We start from the raw sequence: 16,891 nt of genomic DNA on the forward strand, positions 1-16,891 counted from the left end.
TGTGTCAGTCCCTCCCCTCTTTTTGAATCGCTTTATTGTTTTCCTCTTCCTTGTGAGTCTGAGCAAACCTGTGACTTCTAAGGTCCTGTCTGGTCTGGCCTTAGCCCACCTCTCCAGCATCATTTCTCACTACCTGGTACTCTAGCCTTTGGGCTTCTGTTATACTTCAAGTCTGCTGTGCTTCCATCCTGCCACAGGGCCTTTGTACATGCTCATCCCTCTGGTCCAGAGCCCCACTGAGACCTATTTACCCTTTAGCTCCATGCTTGAGTCAGTCGCGACCCTCCCACAACCCATCCAAATCTAGTTCTTTCACAGCATTGTATTTCTTTCCTTCAGAGCCCTCATTTTTATTTGCCCTTATGGACTCATAGAACAATTATTTGCTGCTTTGTCTTTCCCACTGGCCCATATGTTTTAGGAGGTCTGGCTATGTCAGTTTGTACTGTATCCCCAGCACCGTGCCTGGCACCTAGTACGCATCTGATAGCTATCTGTTCAATGAACATAAAGTAACTGAGGCTATAAAAAATCTTCATTCTAATTAGAGTACATTGTGGAAAGCCTGGATACCAAACTAAGGAATATAGATTTTTTTTGTAGGCTACAGGGAGCCATTGAAGTTTTGTGAGAAAGGGAGGTATGTGAACTGACCTTTGTTTAAGATCTTCATGGCAGTGGAGGAGGAGAGGCTGTGGCAGAGTCCAGATAAGGGACAGTGCCTGCGGAGAGGCAATGGCCGTGTGTGGAAGCCAGTGCTGCACCCCACCCTGACCCCCCAGGCCAGCCTAACAGTGACCTCACAATCACCCCCTAGACCTCCCACCTTTGAAGGCCAATATCCCAGCTGCTGGCCTATGTTCACATCCGAAAGGCCACACCTTTCCACCTGAGAGGCCTTTCCACCACCAGGCCAGAACCCCACCGGAGACAGGGGGGTTCAACTAAGTGACAGTGCCATCTGCCCACCCCAGGCACAACCAAGACCTCAGAATGACAGAGCCATCCGAGTACTTAAAGGATTCAATGCCCACAGAGAGGAAGTCCATGTGGAGGACCTCGGAGGAGAGGCGGATGTCCGACCTCACGCGGGTGCTGGAGTGGCTGCAACGCAGGCAGGGGAAGAAAAAGCAAACTTTCCAGGTGTGTACTTGGCCGAAAGACTCTCCGGGGAGCCGGACTCAACACTATTACAATAGGGAGACATGGAACTGAGCCTCCCAGGAAACAAAAGGCGGGAGGAGCTTTAAGCACTGGGCCAACTAATAGAGAAGCACTCGGGGCAGAGGGGAAGTTGTCCAGGTGGTTAGGCCGGCTGTGCCAACTGTCACTCAGGTAGTTAGCCTCCCACCCTCCCACAGAGACCCGGAGGAGGGGGTGCTATCTTTCCAGATGATTTCATTTCAAAGGGATGGCTTCCAGGTCCTTGAGAAAAATATTCCTGGATTCTGAAACTGGCAAGAGGCTGGGAGAAGAAGATTTACATCTCAAAGGGGCAGGAAAAGAATTTACAAGTGCTGGTTTTCTGAAGGAAAAGGAAAGAGAGGTCCTGGGCCCAAGAGCCAGGAAGGAACCTCTCTAGTTTCATCGGGGTGAGGAGGGCGTTAAGGTTGTCTTGGTCAGTGTTCTAGAAGAGCTTAGGGACAATAGCTTCTAAGATCTCCAGGGTGGCAGAATGGGCCCTCCCCACTGTCCCCAGAAGCTTGCATCTTTATGATGGCTCCAGGGTCAAAGTGCATTCAGTCTCCACTGTTATCCCACTGGGACTCCTGCTAACATACCTCCTCCTTTCTACCCGGTATCCCAACGAGTTCTAATCTACCCATCTTGGTCCTCTTCAGCTGCTGTGACAGAATACCATAGACTCGGCTTATAAACAACAGAAATTAGTGTCTCCCAGTTTGACAGTCTGGGACGTCCAAGATCAAGGTGCCTGCAGATTCATTGTCTGATGAGGACCCGCTTTCTGCTTCATAGATGGCCACCTTCTCGCTGTGTCCTCACAGGAAGGAAGAGATGGGAGAGCTCTCTGGGGTCTCTTTTATAAGGGCACTAATCCCACTTGTGGAGGCTGCACCCTCATGACCCAATCACCTCCCAAAAGCCTCACCTCCTAACACCCCCATCACACCAGGAGTCAGAATTTCAACATATGAATTGGGGGAGGGGAGGGGAGACACCATTCAGCCTGTAGCACCACTAGCACCACACTCCCTCTCTTTCCAGGAACTATGGCAACCATTTTTGCCTCAGTTTCCCCCCAGGCCCACCATCTATGGAAAATCAAGCCATGTCCTTAGAAAGTGGTCTCCTCTGTAGAGGACACCCCATGATCTTGAATTCTCCGGCCCCCAGAGAAAAACGGGTGGAAAATGGCATTACGTAGGATGATGCTAATGCTTATTAAGCATTTATTGTGTGCCAGGCCCTGTGCTTAGCCTTGCACTGCCCCCAGCAGGGCCACACGGTGGGCACCATTCTTACCCCTCAGCAGAAGTGACGTAATAAGGAAGCTGAGTGAGGTGCAAGGAAGCAATTTGCTTGAGCTCACAGAATTAATGAAGGGTCAAGCCAGGGCTCAAACTCAGATTAATCCAGTTCTCACTCTCAGGGGCTTTGTCAGGTCAACTCCCCATAACCACCTCCACTTCTCTGTTTCAGCTTCTCTAGCGGCCCCTGCCTTTCCAAAAAGTTCTCGTCCGTGTATGTGCTTGCTCCTCATTCATATGCAGAAAGATCCGGAGTGCTAGTTCCACCAGACATACTAAAACACGTCTGAGAAACATATTTTACATTAAGGTGCTAAAGATTTATGGATTGTCTACCCTCCTGGCCCCCCTTTTTGACTGCTGGGCCGCTCAGAACTCAGTATCAATCACAGAGATTTATATTCACTTCTGTGATCAACATGTGTCCCTTCTCATGAAGAGTATATTCCAGTGTTTTCACAGCTTTACCTTTTATGTGGCTTTTTACTGGAAATAACTTTGGACTCAGGGAACAAATTTAAATTGAAAATACACTGAAATCTTCAAGCATTCTTATCCTTCCCAGAGGCACGCGGATTTTGAAGAAGCTCCTGAGAAAGCGATGCTTCTGTGGCAGGTCCCAGACAGCACAGATTGAGGGGCGGGGGCGGGGGGGCTTTAGTAAAGGCGGTTGGAGGGGGGCTGTCTGTGGCCTCCTCTCCCTTCCCCTGGCACCACACAGTCATTCATTAAGTTCTCAAAATAACCCTAGGAGATAAATCCTACTACTGCTTCCATCTTCAGATAAGGAAACCAAGCTGCCGAGAGAGCAGTCACTTGCCCCAGATTGCTCAGCCCCCAGCAATAGAGCAGGATTCCCATGGGCGTCTGACCTGGAAGCCAGCCCCAGCCACCGTGTCCCCACAACCACAAGCAGCACACTGCAGGTGCAGACCCAGCCAATTCAGCTTTCCTTGAGGGGCTCCAGCACCCCTACTCCTTGTAGGCTGGCCTGGATGCCCCTCTGTGGGGCCCTCCCCACTGGACCCCAGAGCTCCCTGTTGTGTCCTCCCCAACGCCCTAGTGGGGGTAGGAGCCTAGGCATGCGCACAAGGAAGTCCACAGCCACCAAGAGGAGCGCCCAGGGAAGGAGAAAGGCGGGATGAAGTCATATGACGGAATGGGGAGGGGTTGGGACAGAAGGGAGATCTGCGGACAGAGGGCATGTTCTGGCTGGACTCCAAGACAAGAAGGCCTTCCTGTGGCTTCAGACTGGAGGCCATGGCAGGAAAGTCACAACTACACAGGTCATTTGGGGGCCAGGAGGAATTCCTACTAGGCTGGAGAGAGGGGCCGTTGTGTAGAGGGTAAGAGGGAGCTAGTGATGGGTTCTGAGGTGGGGGGGACAGCCAGATCTGGGAGTTAGGTCATTCTCTAGGAGCAGAGTGTCGTGGACAGCAGGGCGTGTCTGGAGGCAGAAGGACAATTGTGGGGGGATCCGGGGGGGGGGGGGAGGGACAGAAGTGGCAGAGTGGGAGCCAGCCAAATCTAGAAGTGGGGAGGGTGCAGCCCGCTCTCCACAGAGCCACCCCTCTGTGGGGGCAGCCACAGTGCAATCCTGTCTGTCTTTTCAAAAACAGAAACCCAACTGGGCGGTACCCCCTAAAACAACTGGGAAGGAAGAAAAGAAAAGCCGAAGCATCCCCAAAAAGCAGAAAGGGAACCACCAGGCAGCCTTCTCTGAGAAGGTAACACGGGTTCCCCGGGTTGAGAAGGGGTACGCGCTCCACCCCTGCACAGTACCTGGCTACATTTTTTTTCAGTTTAAGGTTCTAAAATTCACCCCTGCTCCACACTAACACACAAATGAATCCCCTCCCCCCTCCCCCCTCCAGACCCCACCAGCCCCATGGATGCTGGCACTCCTGTGGTAGAGGGTCATTCTTGCCAGGTGCCTTCCTCTTACTGCCGTCCCCAGACCATTCAGGAATGCCATCTGAGAGGCTGAGAGATGAGAACAGCCAGGCTTAAGTGCCCCCCGTCCCCGACGGCTGTGGCTTCTGTGACCCCTTATGGACTCCCTCTGAGGTAGCAGGGACCAAAAGTCACGTGTGGGTGAGCAGGTGCCAACTTACCACCCCAGCCCCTTCACCTGCCTCAGGCCCAGAGCAGTCTCTCCTTTGGCCCCTTTGCCTACCTTTCTGCGAACCCCTGAAATCACTCATTTTGAGGGTGGAGGAGGCCACGCCAAGCCCTGTTCCTTGTGGAGTGACTTGTCTCCCGCTCCCCTCCAAGACCCCCGAGCAAGGCATCAAGAAGGACAAGGACCATGTCATGTACCAAAAGCTAAAGGGAAAACGCCTCAGCCTGTTTCCTGGCAGCTACTCCAGGGACAACCCCAAGAAATCTGGTAAGGGGAACATCCTACCCTAAGACGGGAAGATGGGATGCCAGAGTCGTCCCTCATAATTGCCCACCTCTCAGAGTTACAGGAAGCCCACACTGTTGTCAAAGCAGCAGGTTCCATGCCAGCCCAGCAGCCCTGGACCGTTGTGGAGCCCCACATGGCTCTTTAGGGATCACACCACAAAAGGTGCGACCTGGACGGCAAGCGAGTGGATGTCCAGGCTCTGCCCACCCCTGGGGGTTCTCTTCTCAGGGTGCCAGCAGAGTGTACCCCAGGTTCCTAAAAGCCAGTATGATGATGGCAACCTTGTGAACTCCAGATTATCTCACTGGTTTAGGTACTGTGACAATGTCAGTGTGACATACGAGGCACCACTCCTGCTGGCCCAAAACACGCCAGGTGTCGCTCACACCCAGGAAGAAGTCGGCTTAGGTAATGCCAGATCCTCAGTTCCCAAGGCTCCCTGGGTTCTAACAGCTCTGTAGTGAACTTGGAGTTGTATAATCCGGGGTGAGTCTCTCCATCTGCAGGGGCCAGTTTTCATATCTAGAATGTGCAACAGTAACATGACTTGCCTCACAATAGAGTTTTAGTGAGATGAGGCATATAAAGCATGTAGCCTGATACATAGTAGGTGGTCAATAAATGGTGGCGGCAGCGATTTCTAAGGAAAAAAAATGCTAAAATTCTCAGGTGGGCTGTACCACGGTGTTGGAAAAACAGTTGCATTTATTGTGCCTGGCTTCTTGGAGAGGAGGTGTCTGGCAAAAGAAGTGGGAGGAGTGGCCGAAAGCTTTTGAGTAGGGGCTGGCAGTCCTCCCGTCCAAAATTACTCCCATCGTGCCCAGCAAAATGCCCTCTTTTCCTTTTCATTGAATACACCAAAGCCGTCGCAACCCAACTGCGCTCACTTGCCTGTCAGGTTTCAATATGATTGGCTCTAAATGCCGTGCAGAATCCTGGACTGAATTCTAGAACAACACTTTGGTGGAAAAACTGGTGAAATCCAAAGAAGCTGTTATGTGCCAAGGTTAACTTGTTAATTATCTTTTGACAAATATTCCCTGCTGGTGTGAGATGTTAACATGAGGAGAAACTGAGCAAGAGTGTACAGGAACTCTGTGTGCCATCTTTGCAACTAGATTGGCATAGGCCTTAGAGTTTTCTGTGACTCCCAGAGTCAAGTCTGGCTCCCGCTGAGCCCCTGAGCATCTGCAGATCTCCATTCCAGTGGTTGTTCCCTTTTCCCTGCCCCTTGCCAGAGCAGACACAGCCCCGTGTCCTTCATTTCCCCAAAACCTCTCACAGGAAGCCTTCGTGTGTAAACAGACTTTACTGAAGTTTAGGGCAACAAAGGAAAAGAATTTCATGGCAGAATTCTACAGAAAACAAAACGGAAGTTGATTACAAAACCCTCTTAAGGGTTCGTCCAAGTCCTTTGTCCCCAGCCACCAGGAGATGTCCCCTGGCTACCTTTCCCTACTTTTTCCCAGCTGTTCCACTCACCCCAGCACTGGAGCTAAAGTGAGCCCAAGTCTGGCCCCCAGATACAAGATTTAAGGAGGCACTCACTCTCTGGTATTGACTCTACACTTGCGGGAGCCTGAGACTGAACACCTCCTTGAATTGCACCCTTGCCCCGGGCACTTTGCTGTCCTCACTCTACTCCTGGGCCTTCCTAGCTCCCCTCTCTTCCTCTGTTTTTCCTCTCCCTCTCCTCCATCCTCTGCTTTCCTCACCCCACAATTCCCATTGGCTTTTTACCTGGAAGGATCACTTAATTTCCTTTGTTTCACTGTCTTATTCCACACTCAAAAGGAGTCTATCAAGATAATTTCCTAAACAAAGGCAGTTCCTTCCTTAAGAGAAAATCACTACCAGCTAATAAAATAATCCGTTTCATAACACTGCACAAAAATGCAAGCAGTTCTTTGGTTCTTTGCAGTACCCCCGCCCCAGCAAGACAAAATCCACCCACTTCAACGGGGGACATTTTTCTCCCACCTGATGCAATACAACAAGTGGCCACTGGGGGGCAGCAGGTGCTCAGTTGCAGCAGGTGCTCAGAGGCACCCAGGAACCACCTTGGCATCCAGATGTGGCACCCAGGCACTGAATCAGGACTGAGCCTGAGCACAGCAAGGGGAGCTTCCAGAGAAGGCTAGCAAGAGGCCTGAAATGAATGGGCAGGATCTGCTTTTGGAGTCAAGTTCAAGACAAAGCAGCCCCTAGGAAAGAGGTGGAGCCAGTTATGGGCTATGGCAGGAGTCCAAGTGGAGAAAAATATGGATGAGGTAAGGACCAGGACTCCTGGTCCTGGCCTCCCCTGGCCCCACTCAGCACCTGGATCATTGATGTCCTTGTCAAGAGCCAGATCCCCCGGGTGTCCCGGGTTCCCTATCTGCAGAGTGAGGCCTTTGCACTCTTGTTGCCACATTTCTGTGTGATCTGCTGAGCAAGAGTCTGTGGGGAATGGCCATCAGATGATCCCCACCACCTCCAGAACTAGAATGTGACCACTCTATCTGTACAGATACAACAACTCCCACTCATCCACGTTTTTAGTGTATGGTGGCCACAAAATCAAAATCTGTGACACACAGTGTGTTCTTTTTTTTTTTTTTACGTTTATTTATTTTTGAGACAGAGAGAGACAGAGCATGAACAGGGGAGGGTCAGAAAGAGGGAGACACAGAATCTGAAACAGGCTCCAGGCTCCGGGCTGTCAGCACAGAGCCCGACGCGGGGCTCGAACTCACGGACCACGAGATCATGACCTGAGCTGAAGTCGGATGCCCAACCGACTGAGGCACCCAGGCTCCCCAACACACCATGTGTTCTGAATGAGTGACACAGACCTGCCTCCAGCTCCAGAACCCCACAGCCAATAGAAAACATCAGTGATGACCCCCACGGGGAGCACTGTGCTTTTCAACGCAGACCACTTCATCTTTGTCCGCCTCAATTTCACAAAAGCTCCCATTCACTCCTCCTAACAGCTGAAATGCCACCTCCATCCCACCAATGACCACCACGCTGTCGCACCCAGGAGGCACCGGCCTGCTGCCACGCTGCTGCTGTGGGCCACAGGCCACTCTCTTCTCCCCACACTTGAACTCCCTGAAAACACTCTCTTCTGTTTCCCCTTTCTCACCAACCCCTTGGCCCGCGTGGAGGGCCACTAAGTTGGTTTTGAATTTGTAAAAGGTCATTCTGGCTATGGTCCCATAAAAGACCCTGGGAAAGAAATTGGAGCCCATTTCCAAAGTAAATCTTGGCAAAGTCTGAGCCGGCTAAACTAGAAAAGGGACAGGCGGCTGTCCCTGAATTTATATAACTGTTGGAGGTCTAGACTCATTCCCCCTAGACATAGCCCGGTAAAATTCCCAAACTTTCTTGATGAAATCTTGCAAGCTTACAAGGAGAACAATCTACTTACAAAGGAAAAAAGAAAATGCCCTAGGTGAGAGCAAAGACCCCAAACTAGCAAATAACTGGTTTACAGATCAGAATCTAGATACACTTAAAACTGGGTTTAATATGGAAAGACAACAAAAGAATAAGCCAAGAGATAACAAGAAAGACAAACAAATGAGGTTGGAATTAAGGCTAAAAAGAAACATGTCAGGTAAAAGAGGGATATTTTTAAATGTTAAAGAGAATAAGTAATAAACCTAAACCTACACACACCAAAAAATATAGTAGCTGAATACATAGTTATTGAGAACCACAAAGAGAATCTAACAAAAATACAAGTATAGTGGGAGATTCTAATATGCCTCTTTGATTTCTTTATATGCCTCTTTTTGAATCAAACAGATCAAACAGACTTAACTTTATATTTGAACAGAGAATGCGTTTTTATGTGGCTAAAAAATATCTACAAAACTCATCTGCATTTTCACCTCAAAGAAAACGTTAACATTCACAAAGTAAAGATCCTAGGGCCATGGCATTATCCTAAAGCAATAATTAGAAATAACATTTAAATTAAAAGATACTCCCAACTCAGCAGTCATAAATGAACAAATACACTCCTAAAATACCCTGTATCAGAGGGGGGATAAAAACTCATGAAAATAAGCCCGTTTCTTACGAAAACCTATGGGAACAAAGGCGGAATCTAGCCTCAGAAGAAAATTTATTATAAAAACTAAAACTAATAATTCTTACCTTTATAACACAAAAAAAAGTAAGAAAAAAACTAATACTTGTAGCAATCCATTATTTACAAGAAGATAAAAGAAATAATTTATGTGAAAAAGAGAGCTTTAATACATTAAATAAATACCAGCTGAGATTAATGAAACCCAAGCTAAAAAATAGTTAAAAGGATCAATCCAAAGCTAGTTTAAAAAAAAAAAAATTTATAATGTTTATTCATTTTGAGGGGGTGGCAAAGGAGGGGCAGAGAGAGTGGGAGACACAGAATCTGAAGCAGGCTCCAAGTTCTGCACTGTCAGCACAGAGCCCGATGCGGGGCTCGAACCCAGGATCCTTGAGATCATGGCCCAAACTGACGTCGGACGCTTAACTAACTGAGCCACCCAGGCGCCCCCCCCCGCCCAAGCTAATTTTTTGAAAAAGCAAATGAGTAGTATGAACTTTTCGTGACCATCGTTAAAAAGAGTAGGGGTGCCTGAGTGGCTCAGTCAGGTAAGCGTCCGACTACTCTTGGTTTCTGTTCAGGTCATGATCTCGCAATCGGTAAGATCGAGCTCCCCATCAGGCTTTGCACTGAGCACGGAGTCTGCTTGGGACTCTCTCTCTCTCCCTCGCTCTGGCCCTTCCCCGCTTGTATGCACACACTCTCTCTCTCTTCAAATAAATAAATAAACTTAAAAAAAAAAAAGAGCAAAAATGTTGAAGATTTTGTATGGAGAGAATGTATAAGCAAAGATGAGAAATACATGAACTGAGCTGTAATAGAACACTATATACACCTCTCTCTGATACATTTGAAAACCTAGAAGAAATAGATCATTTCCTCTCGTACTTTAAATTATTAAAATTGATATCATAGGCGCCTGGGTGGCTCAGTCAGCTGAGTGTCTGACTTCGGCTCAGGTCATGATCTCACAGTCTGTGAGTTCGAGCCCGGCATCGGGCTCTGTGCTGACAGCTCAGAGCCTGGAGCCTGCTTTGGATTCTGTGTCTCCGTTTCTCTCTGCCCCTCCCCAACTCATGTTCTTTCTCTCTCTCTCTCTCTAAAAAATAAATAATAAGCATTAAAATTTTTTTAATTGATATAATAAAGAAACATTGAGGAGAGCAATTTCTGAAGTAAAAATTGAAAGGTGGTTGACACTTTCCCACTGAAAAAGTCACCAGGACAAAAGGCTTCACATTTGGTTCTATCTAACCTTTTCAAGAACAAATGATCTCAATATCACTTCAACTATTCTGGACCATATAACATACAGATATTCCTGCATTAATCCCACAAGTCACCATAACCACAATATTAAAATATTTGCAAAGAAGTAATATAGATGCAAAAAATTTAAAAATTTTAGCAAATATGCCAACTGTATGAAAATAGATCAACTATTTCAATGTGTGAAATTAATAACACACCATGACCAAGTGGAATTTCTTGTAGTGGTTAGGAAAGGTTAGATTATCAATATCAGAATATCTAAGAACATAATTTATTCCATTAGTAAAATAAAGGAAAAACCATAGGAGCATGTCAGTAAGTGACAGAAAAGCAGTAAGTAGAGTCAAGCAATAATAAAAACTCTGTGTAACCTAAGAATTATTAAGCTGATAAATATTATAAAGCATATCAAAAATAGTGGCAAGTATCATTCTAAATGACAAAGTGCTAATTATTTTAATTAAAAGCAGGAACAAAATGAGGCATGACTGCTCTCATCATTATTGACATTGTGTTAGAACATCTGTCAAATGCAATATGTCAAGAAGAGTATATACATTTTCTAAATGTTACAAGGAAGTTATTTTCATTGTTCCCCTGGTATGATTACGTACCTCTAAAACTCAAGAAATTCTAGTAAAGAAAGAATAGAATGTAGTTTTGTTGTTACTGGACTAGAAAAAATACATTGTGAAGCAATAGTCTTTTCTCTATACTAGTCATACCAGTCAGAAATGGAAATGGGGAGAATATATTCCCTTCTCATTAGTAAAAAAAAGAAAAAGCTACAAAATACTGAGTGGTAAATTTAGCAAGAAGAAAAAAAATTAAATTCTCCAAACACTCGCCCCCACAGTATTTAAATTCAGTCCAAACCACATATTTGGGTAACATCTGACACTCACCATTTAATTTCATACATTTGTTCTTTGTGCATGCTGTTCCTCCTTCCACACATGTTGTTCCTCCTGCTCGCACATGCTGTTCCTCCTGCTGCACATGCTATTCCTCCTGCCACACATGTTGTTCCTCCTGCTCGCACATGCTGTTCCTCCTGATGCACATGCTGTTCCTTCTGCCTGCACATGCCGTTTCTCATACCTGCACATGCTGTTCCTCCGGCTCGCACATGCTGTTCCTCCTGCTGCACATGCTGTGCCTCCTGCCTGCAATACTTTTCTCCCCTTTTCATCTAATAATCTGTTTTTCCTTTAAAAACCATGTCAGAGTTGATTTCAGATAGCTTCCCCTACCTCCTCTAGGCTAAGGTTCCCTGTAGGTGAGGAGAGAAAGAAGAGAAGGTCTAGAGGGGGACTAAAGACAAGAGGGAAGGGGAGGGAGCTGGGGGAGGCAGGGAGAAAGGAGGGAGGAAAAGACAAGTGAGAATTCAGCCAATGCCAAGAAGAGACTGCAAACCTTGAAGTGACCTCGTATCTCACAACAGGCAATCGTTTGAAGCCCGTGCAGACTCGCCAGCCTCACCCCTTCCTGTCCGCCCTGCCTCTCACCTCTACCAGGCTCTAACTCCCTGCTGTGCCATCTGTCCAATTTCAGAACTAGACATCAAGGATGCCATCGTCCTGGAGTCCACTCAACGGTCCATGCCATACCATCGACAAAGCATCATCGACCCCATGCTCCAGGACCCTCTCTTTAGCACTCGGAGGTCGACGCTCTTGAGAGACTGGGTGGTAGGCAGGATGCCCGAGGTCTCCTACGAGCGCAAGCTGAAGAGCCTCATGGAGAAGGGCGCCGAGCCCAAGGTGGAGACGGTGAGAATGCTGAAGCCGGAGGAGGTGCTGAGCTGCCGGTGAGTCTCCACAGTCTGGTTCAGACACCGGGGCTAAGCCCGGGGGAGGGGAGGGCGGCGGTGGCAGGACGGGGCTCCGTCTTTGTGACCTGAAGGGCTGACCCAGGGCCGAAGCCGTTGGGTTTCCAGCAGCCCCAGCTGCTGGGGTACCAGCTCTTGGATGAGGCGCAACATTTAGGTGCTGCCATTTTGATGCCATGCCTCTGGACACCTTCACCACCCCTCCAGTATTTCTGTACGTTTCACAGTACAAACCATGAATTATCCACAATGAAAGAATGAGTTGTCTGTGGCCTGGTTTGAACAGGAAATCCCTCTGAGGGCCTTCACACAGCAGTGTCACGTTGCTGGTGATAGGAGCCACCCTCCCTCCTCAGCTGGCTACCTACTGTATGTTTGGGATTTTAGACTCCAGAAGGTACTATGAATAGAGTGTGAGCCATTTGCTGTTTACTGTTCTCACTAAAGGTCTTCTTTCTCACTTGTTCTTTGTCACATTTATCAGGACCTGCTGGTTTCCGCCCCCAGATTCAAGCGCCCCTCCCAAGCCCTTTCCTGTAAAGATGTAACTGATAAGATTCAGAAACTTCAGTAGGGGAAACAGACGACAGAATAATGTGGATGTCCTGTAGACTGAACAGCAGTGAACTCATCTGTAGAGTTAAGATTGGCCTCAGATGCCTGGCACGCAGTGACCCCATTCCAAAGTCCTGCTCTGCTCACTGACTGGCTGAGAGATGGATGGGTAGAATGGCAGCCTCCCCCACTGAAGGGGGCTTCTAGCTTGACCTCTCCACGGATGGGTGACTTTGGCTATGGCTTTCAGTCTGACAGGGTGATTCTAGTGGACTCTGGCCAACAGACAGCTACCTGGGCTCAATACTGGGCAGAAAAGAGATTTGGACAGGGCCCCTACCCTCCAAGGAGGGAGAGAGAATATTTGGAGAGATGGCATCCAACAAGCCATCCAAGAAAAAGATGAAACTGTCCATAACGGGATCTTAGTGAGTGCTCACATGTACATTTGTGTGAGATCTTCCAGAGCTGTGCTGGTCACAGACGGAAGGGGCAGACCCTGACTGGTGCTGTCATGGAAAAGTAGTCCCGACATGGGGCTGGAGAGTGGGATCTAAGGTGGCTATAAGACCAGGTAAGCTCTGGGCAGATCTTGAAGGAGAGGGAGACCATTCCCAATGGTTATATCAATATCCAGCTCTTCCCCCATCAACTGTAGCAAAGAAACCAGCAGGTGGCCTGAGTAGGGGGACTACCTCCTTTACTAAAGCTGGGAACAAGGTCAAGATTGCTGGTAGAATACAGAGCTCTCAGGATATGACAATAGAGATACTCTCTAGACCACACAGCATAGATGGGACCAATTCCACTCTCCAGTGTAAGTTAGAATTGTGGAGCTTTAGCTAAGATTTTAAATCAATGGCCAGACTTTTAAATTGTTTGAATGATATTATAAGAAAATACTCCCCTTTCCCACAATTTTACTCAGCTTTTATTGCCACCGTTCTGTATTTGGCCCAGGCTTTGGCATCACTGAGGTTATGCACACCTGGCAGTGATGGAACCCCTGACAATTGGATCTCTCCCCACGTGGCATAATGTATCATGACCACCATATTGCACCTGCTTTCCTAATGGCATGTTAGCTTTGGCAGAAGAGTCCTTGAAATGGATATTCTGTTATTTGCTTAACCATTCCTCTGCTGATGGAATTTCTTCTTTTCCTGTTGTTGCTAACCCCAGAGTGAACACTTTGATTTATATAGCTTTTTATCCCCCTTGGCTTCTCTTCTTGGGATTCGTTGAAGGCCTGAGTGGATGGAGTTCTTGAGTCAAAGATCATGAACTGTTGGCAGGGAGGGACTTGGGGGGACAGGGGCGGAGCTTGGCATCTATGTTGCCAAATTACTTTCCAAGAGGTATACGAATAAAAACTCCCATCAGTTCTGTGGGGTGTCCCACTCTCTCATAAGACCTCTGTCAGCTCCAGAATGTCCACAGAGCCCATTCCCTTTAGAGATCCCACGCCGCCTAAATCTAAGCTCTTGTCAATAAAGTTTGAAGCTAGAGTGACTCCACCCTCAACTGACCTCTTTGGCCCTTGTCTCTCACAGATATCTGAGGTTGTCCAAGAACAACATTCGAACCTTGCTCAAGCTGTGCAAGGATGCAGGCATGAACGTGGACATCCACCCCCACATGGTCGAAGGGGAGATAGACGCTAAAAAGGTGTTCGCGCAAATCCCCAGCGTGGCCCTTTAGGCAGCTCCTCCCCCAGGCCACTGCAAGCTCCCTCTGCTGTTGGATCCCTGCCCACCCCCCAGGTGACATCTTCTGGTACCCCATGCCATCAGACCTGGTGCATCTCTTTTAGACAGTAGTGATCAGAAAACAAGGCCAGACTGCATGAATCATTGTACTGATGTAGCATTTGTCCTTGACCCAAATCAAAACTGATTTGGGAGAGACTGTGGATTTTCTCCCCACCAAAAGAAAACTCTTTGGAAAGGGCTTGTTAGAAAAGGAGTCTTGGAAAAAGTGAGAACTGGAGACCCAGAGTCCCCAGAGGGACATCAGGAGGGACAAAGGGCTGAGGGGCTGGTTGGGGACACACACACATCACAGGTCTTATACACCACCCCCCAACCCCTGCCCTTGTGGAACTTCATTCTGTGGGGAGCTGAATGCTACATCTTCAAGGGACTGCTTGGTGCTCCCAGACCCTCAAGACAGGGGCTACCCTGGGACCCTCACCTCTCAGACCCCAGGTGCTCCAACAGAGGTTGCAAGCTTCCCCTGGGGTTCAACAGGGACTGGAAAAGAGAGGGGTAAATGAATGCAGAGGAGAGGCCTCGCCCCACCCCACAGCTGCTACGGCCACCTGGGTGCTCTTCTGGGGTCCACAGTGCTTTTCTCTGGGAACTCCACAGGCACAGGGAGTCTCCAGTTCAGCTTCTTGACATTCTAACCAAATGAGCTACAGTGAGCCCCAAGATTCACAGACAACATTGAGAAAAGAACATTTATCAGCAGCCCCAAACCAGGGTCCATTGGCAGAGAGTGCCATCTGTAGCACAGTGTATTTTATAAACTGAAGTGGCCTCGCCATTACCTTTTTAACAGTTATCACCAGATACAGAAACACACACACACCAGCAACAGAGTCACACAGGTACAGCCCCCTGGTTTATGGCAAAGGTGACACTGTGGTGCAGTGGCGAAAAGACAATCTTTTCAATAAATCAGGCTGGTCAATTAAATGTCCATATGGAAAAAAAAATCAACCCTCCGCCTCTCACCAAATGCAAAAATAGGTTCCAGATGGATGCAGATTGTGAAAGCTTTTAGAAGAAACATAGAAGACAATCTCCATAACCTTGGGATAGGCAAAAAATAAAATAAAATAAAATAAAATAAAATAAAATAAAATAAACACAAAAAGCCTCAGTAAGAAAATAAAATATTAATAAATTATATCATATTGAAAGTAGAACTTCCACTCATCAAGACATCAGTGAGAGAGTGAGAAGGCAGGTGACCCATGTGGGAAAATACAGATCTGACAGAGGGCTCACACTCAGATGAGCCCGTATTTTAACTCTGATAAGTCAATGTGAAGAAGGCAGGCAACTCGATCAAAAAATGGGCGAAAGTCTTATGTAGGCACCTTGCAAAAGTGTTAGCTGAGTGACCGATAAACATAAGAAATTGTATTAGTTTTCAGGAATGCAAATGAAAAATACAAGGCAATACCACCAACACCACCAGAATGGATGATCCCAATTATAGTGGAAAGTGTAGAGCAAAGAGAACGCCATTGGGATGGGTACAATCGCTTTGGAAAACTGGCAACATCTACAAAATTTGTTTACACACTGATGCTGTGGTCCAGTATTCATTCCTAGATACGTACTTCACAGGATTGTACAGCTATGTGCACCAAAAGACTGTCCTAGAACGTTCGCAGTGGCTTTATTCAATGCAGACAAATACTGGATTCAACCCAAACATCCATCAGCAGTAGAAAGATTAACTAGCAGTGTATTCATACAATGGAATACTGCATAGAAACGAGAATGAGCAAATACGGATGAACGAAGCACGCAATATCACGCAAAAGTAGCAAGACACAGAAAGGAGGACAGCTGTATGATTCCCCGTATACAACAGCACCCCCCACCCCCACCCCACGCCAGGCAAGACGAATCTACCGTGGTAGAAGCCAGGATAGCGGCGGCCCCTGGAGGAGGGTGTGTAGTGCCTGGAGCAGCATCTGCCGTGCTGGTCACACGGGGGTCCATTCACTGTACACTTCGGAGTGCTGCCTATTAGGCAGGTATACGTACTTTAATTAAAGTACATTTTTAAAAGTATACGAACAAGAGTTCTGGTTTTGTTTGCTAAAAACAATAACAGCCTCAAAAGCGAAGCAGTTTGGGTCCCCTCCACCTGAGAGGCTAAGGTGACCAGGGGATAGAGGCTTCCAGTCCTGGGGATGTGGTGTACATCTTGGTGACTTTGGTTAATAATGGAGTGCTGTATATTTGGGGGTTGCTGTATGTTTGGATCTTGAAAATTCTCACAAGAAAAGCACCAGAAACTAATATGTGATGTGTTAATCATGTCTCGATACAAAAATAAAATTAGAAAAATTACTTTTAAAAAACAACAGGAGCCTCAAAACTGAGGTGGTTCAGAGTCCCCCGCGTCCCCCTCGCCCTCCCCCTCCCATCCACAGCGGTAGTTCCCTCTCAGCGCCACCAGGTGGAGCTCCACCACAGCAGAAGACCTGCACCCACAGAGTGAGGCGT

General features: G+C 47.7%; 1 protein-coding gene across 5 annotated transcripts; it reads left to right on the forward strand.

The window, feature by feature from the left end:
- The first annotated feature begins 706 nt into the window (after positions 1-706).
- CUNH16orf78 (chromosome unknown C16orf78 homolog) lies at positions 707-16,321 on the forward strand. 5 transcript variants are annotated; one of them, XM_019456008.2, is made up of 6 exons: positions 707-1,143; positions 4,109-4,216; positions 4,764-4,878; positions 11,810-12,065; positions 14,195-14,309; positions 15,798-16,321. In XM_019456008.2, the coding sequence occupies exons 1-6, from the start codon at positions 994-996 to the stop codon at positions 15,855-15,857; spliced, it is 804 nt and encodes a 267-aa protein (XP_019311553.2). In that variant the 5' UTR covers positions 707-993; the 3' UTR covers positions 15,858-16,321. The 5 variants fall into 5 exon arrangements, with proteins under 5 accessions (XP_019311553.2, XP_019311556.2, XP_019311557.2 ...); XM_019456011.2 differs by lacking the exons at positions 14,195-14,309; positions 15,798-16,321 and adding an exon at positions 12,571-14,149 and having other exon boundaries at positions 708-1,143; XM_019456012.2 differs by lacking the exon at positions 14,195-14,309 and having other exon boundaries at positions 710-1,143.
- Positions 16,322-16,891: the final 570 nt, after the last annotated feature.

This window comes from Panthera pardus, unplaced genomic scaffold, assembly GCF_024362965.1.
Source record: "Panthera pardus isolate Hobbes unplaced genomic scaffold, ASM2436296v1 HiC_scaffold_18, whole genome shotgun sequence".
Taxonomy (NCBI): Eukaryota; Metazoa; Chordata; class Mammalia; order Carnivora; family Felidae; genus Panthera; species Panthera pardus.

Coding starts and splice junctions, on each gene's coding strand:
- CUNH16orf78 (XM_019456008.2), top strand. CDS start 994: ATGACAGAGCCATCCGAGTACTTAAAGGATTCAATGCCCACAGAGAGG. Junction 4,879..11,809: donor GGACAACCCCAAGAAATCTG/GTAAGGGGAACA, acceptor GTCCAATTTCAG/AACTAGACATCAAGGATGCC. Junction 12,066..14,194: donor GAGGAGGTGCTGAGCTGCCG/GTGAGTCTCCAC, acceptor TGTCTCTCACAG/ATATCTGAGGTTGTCCAAGA.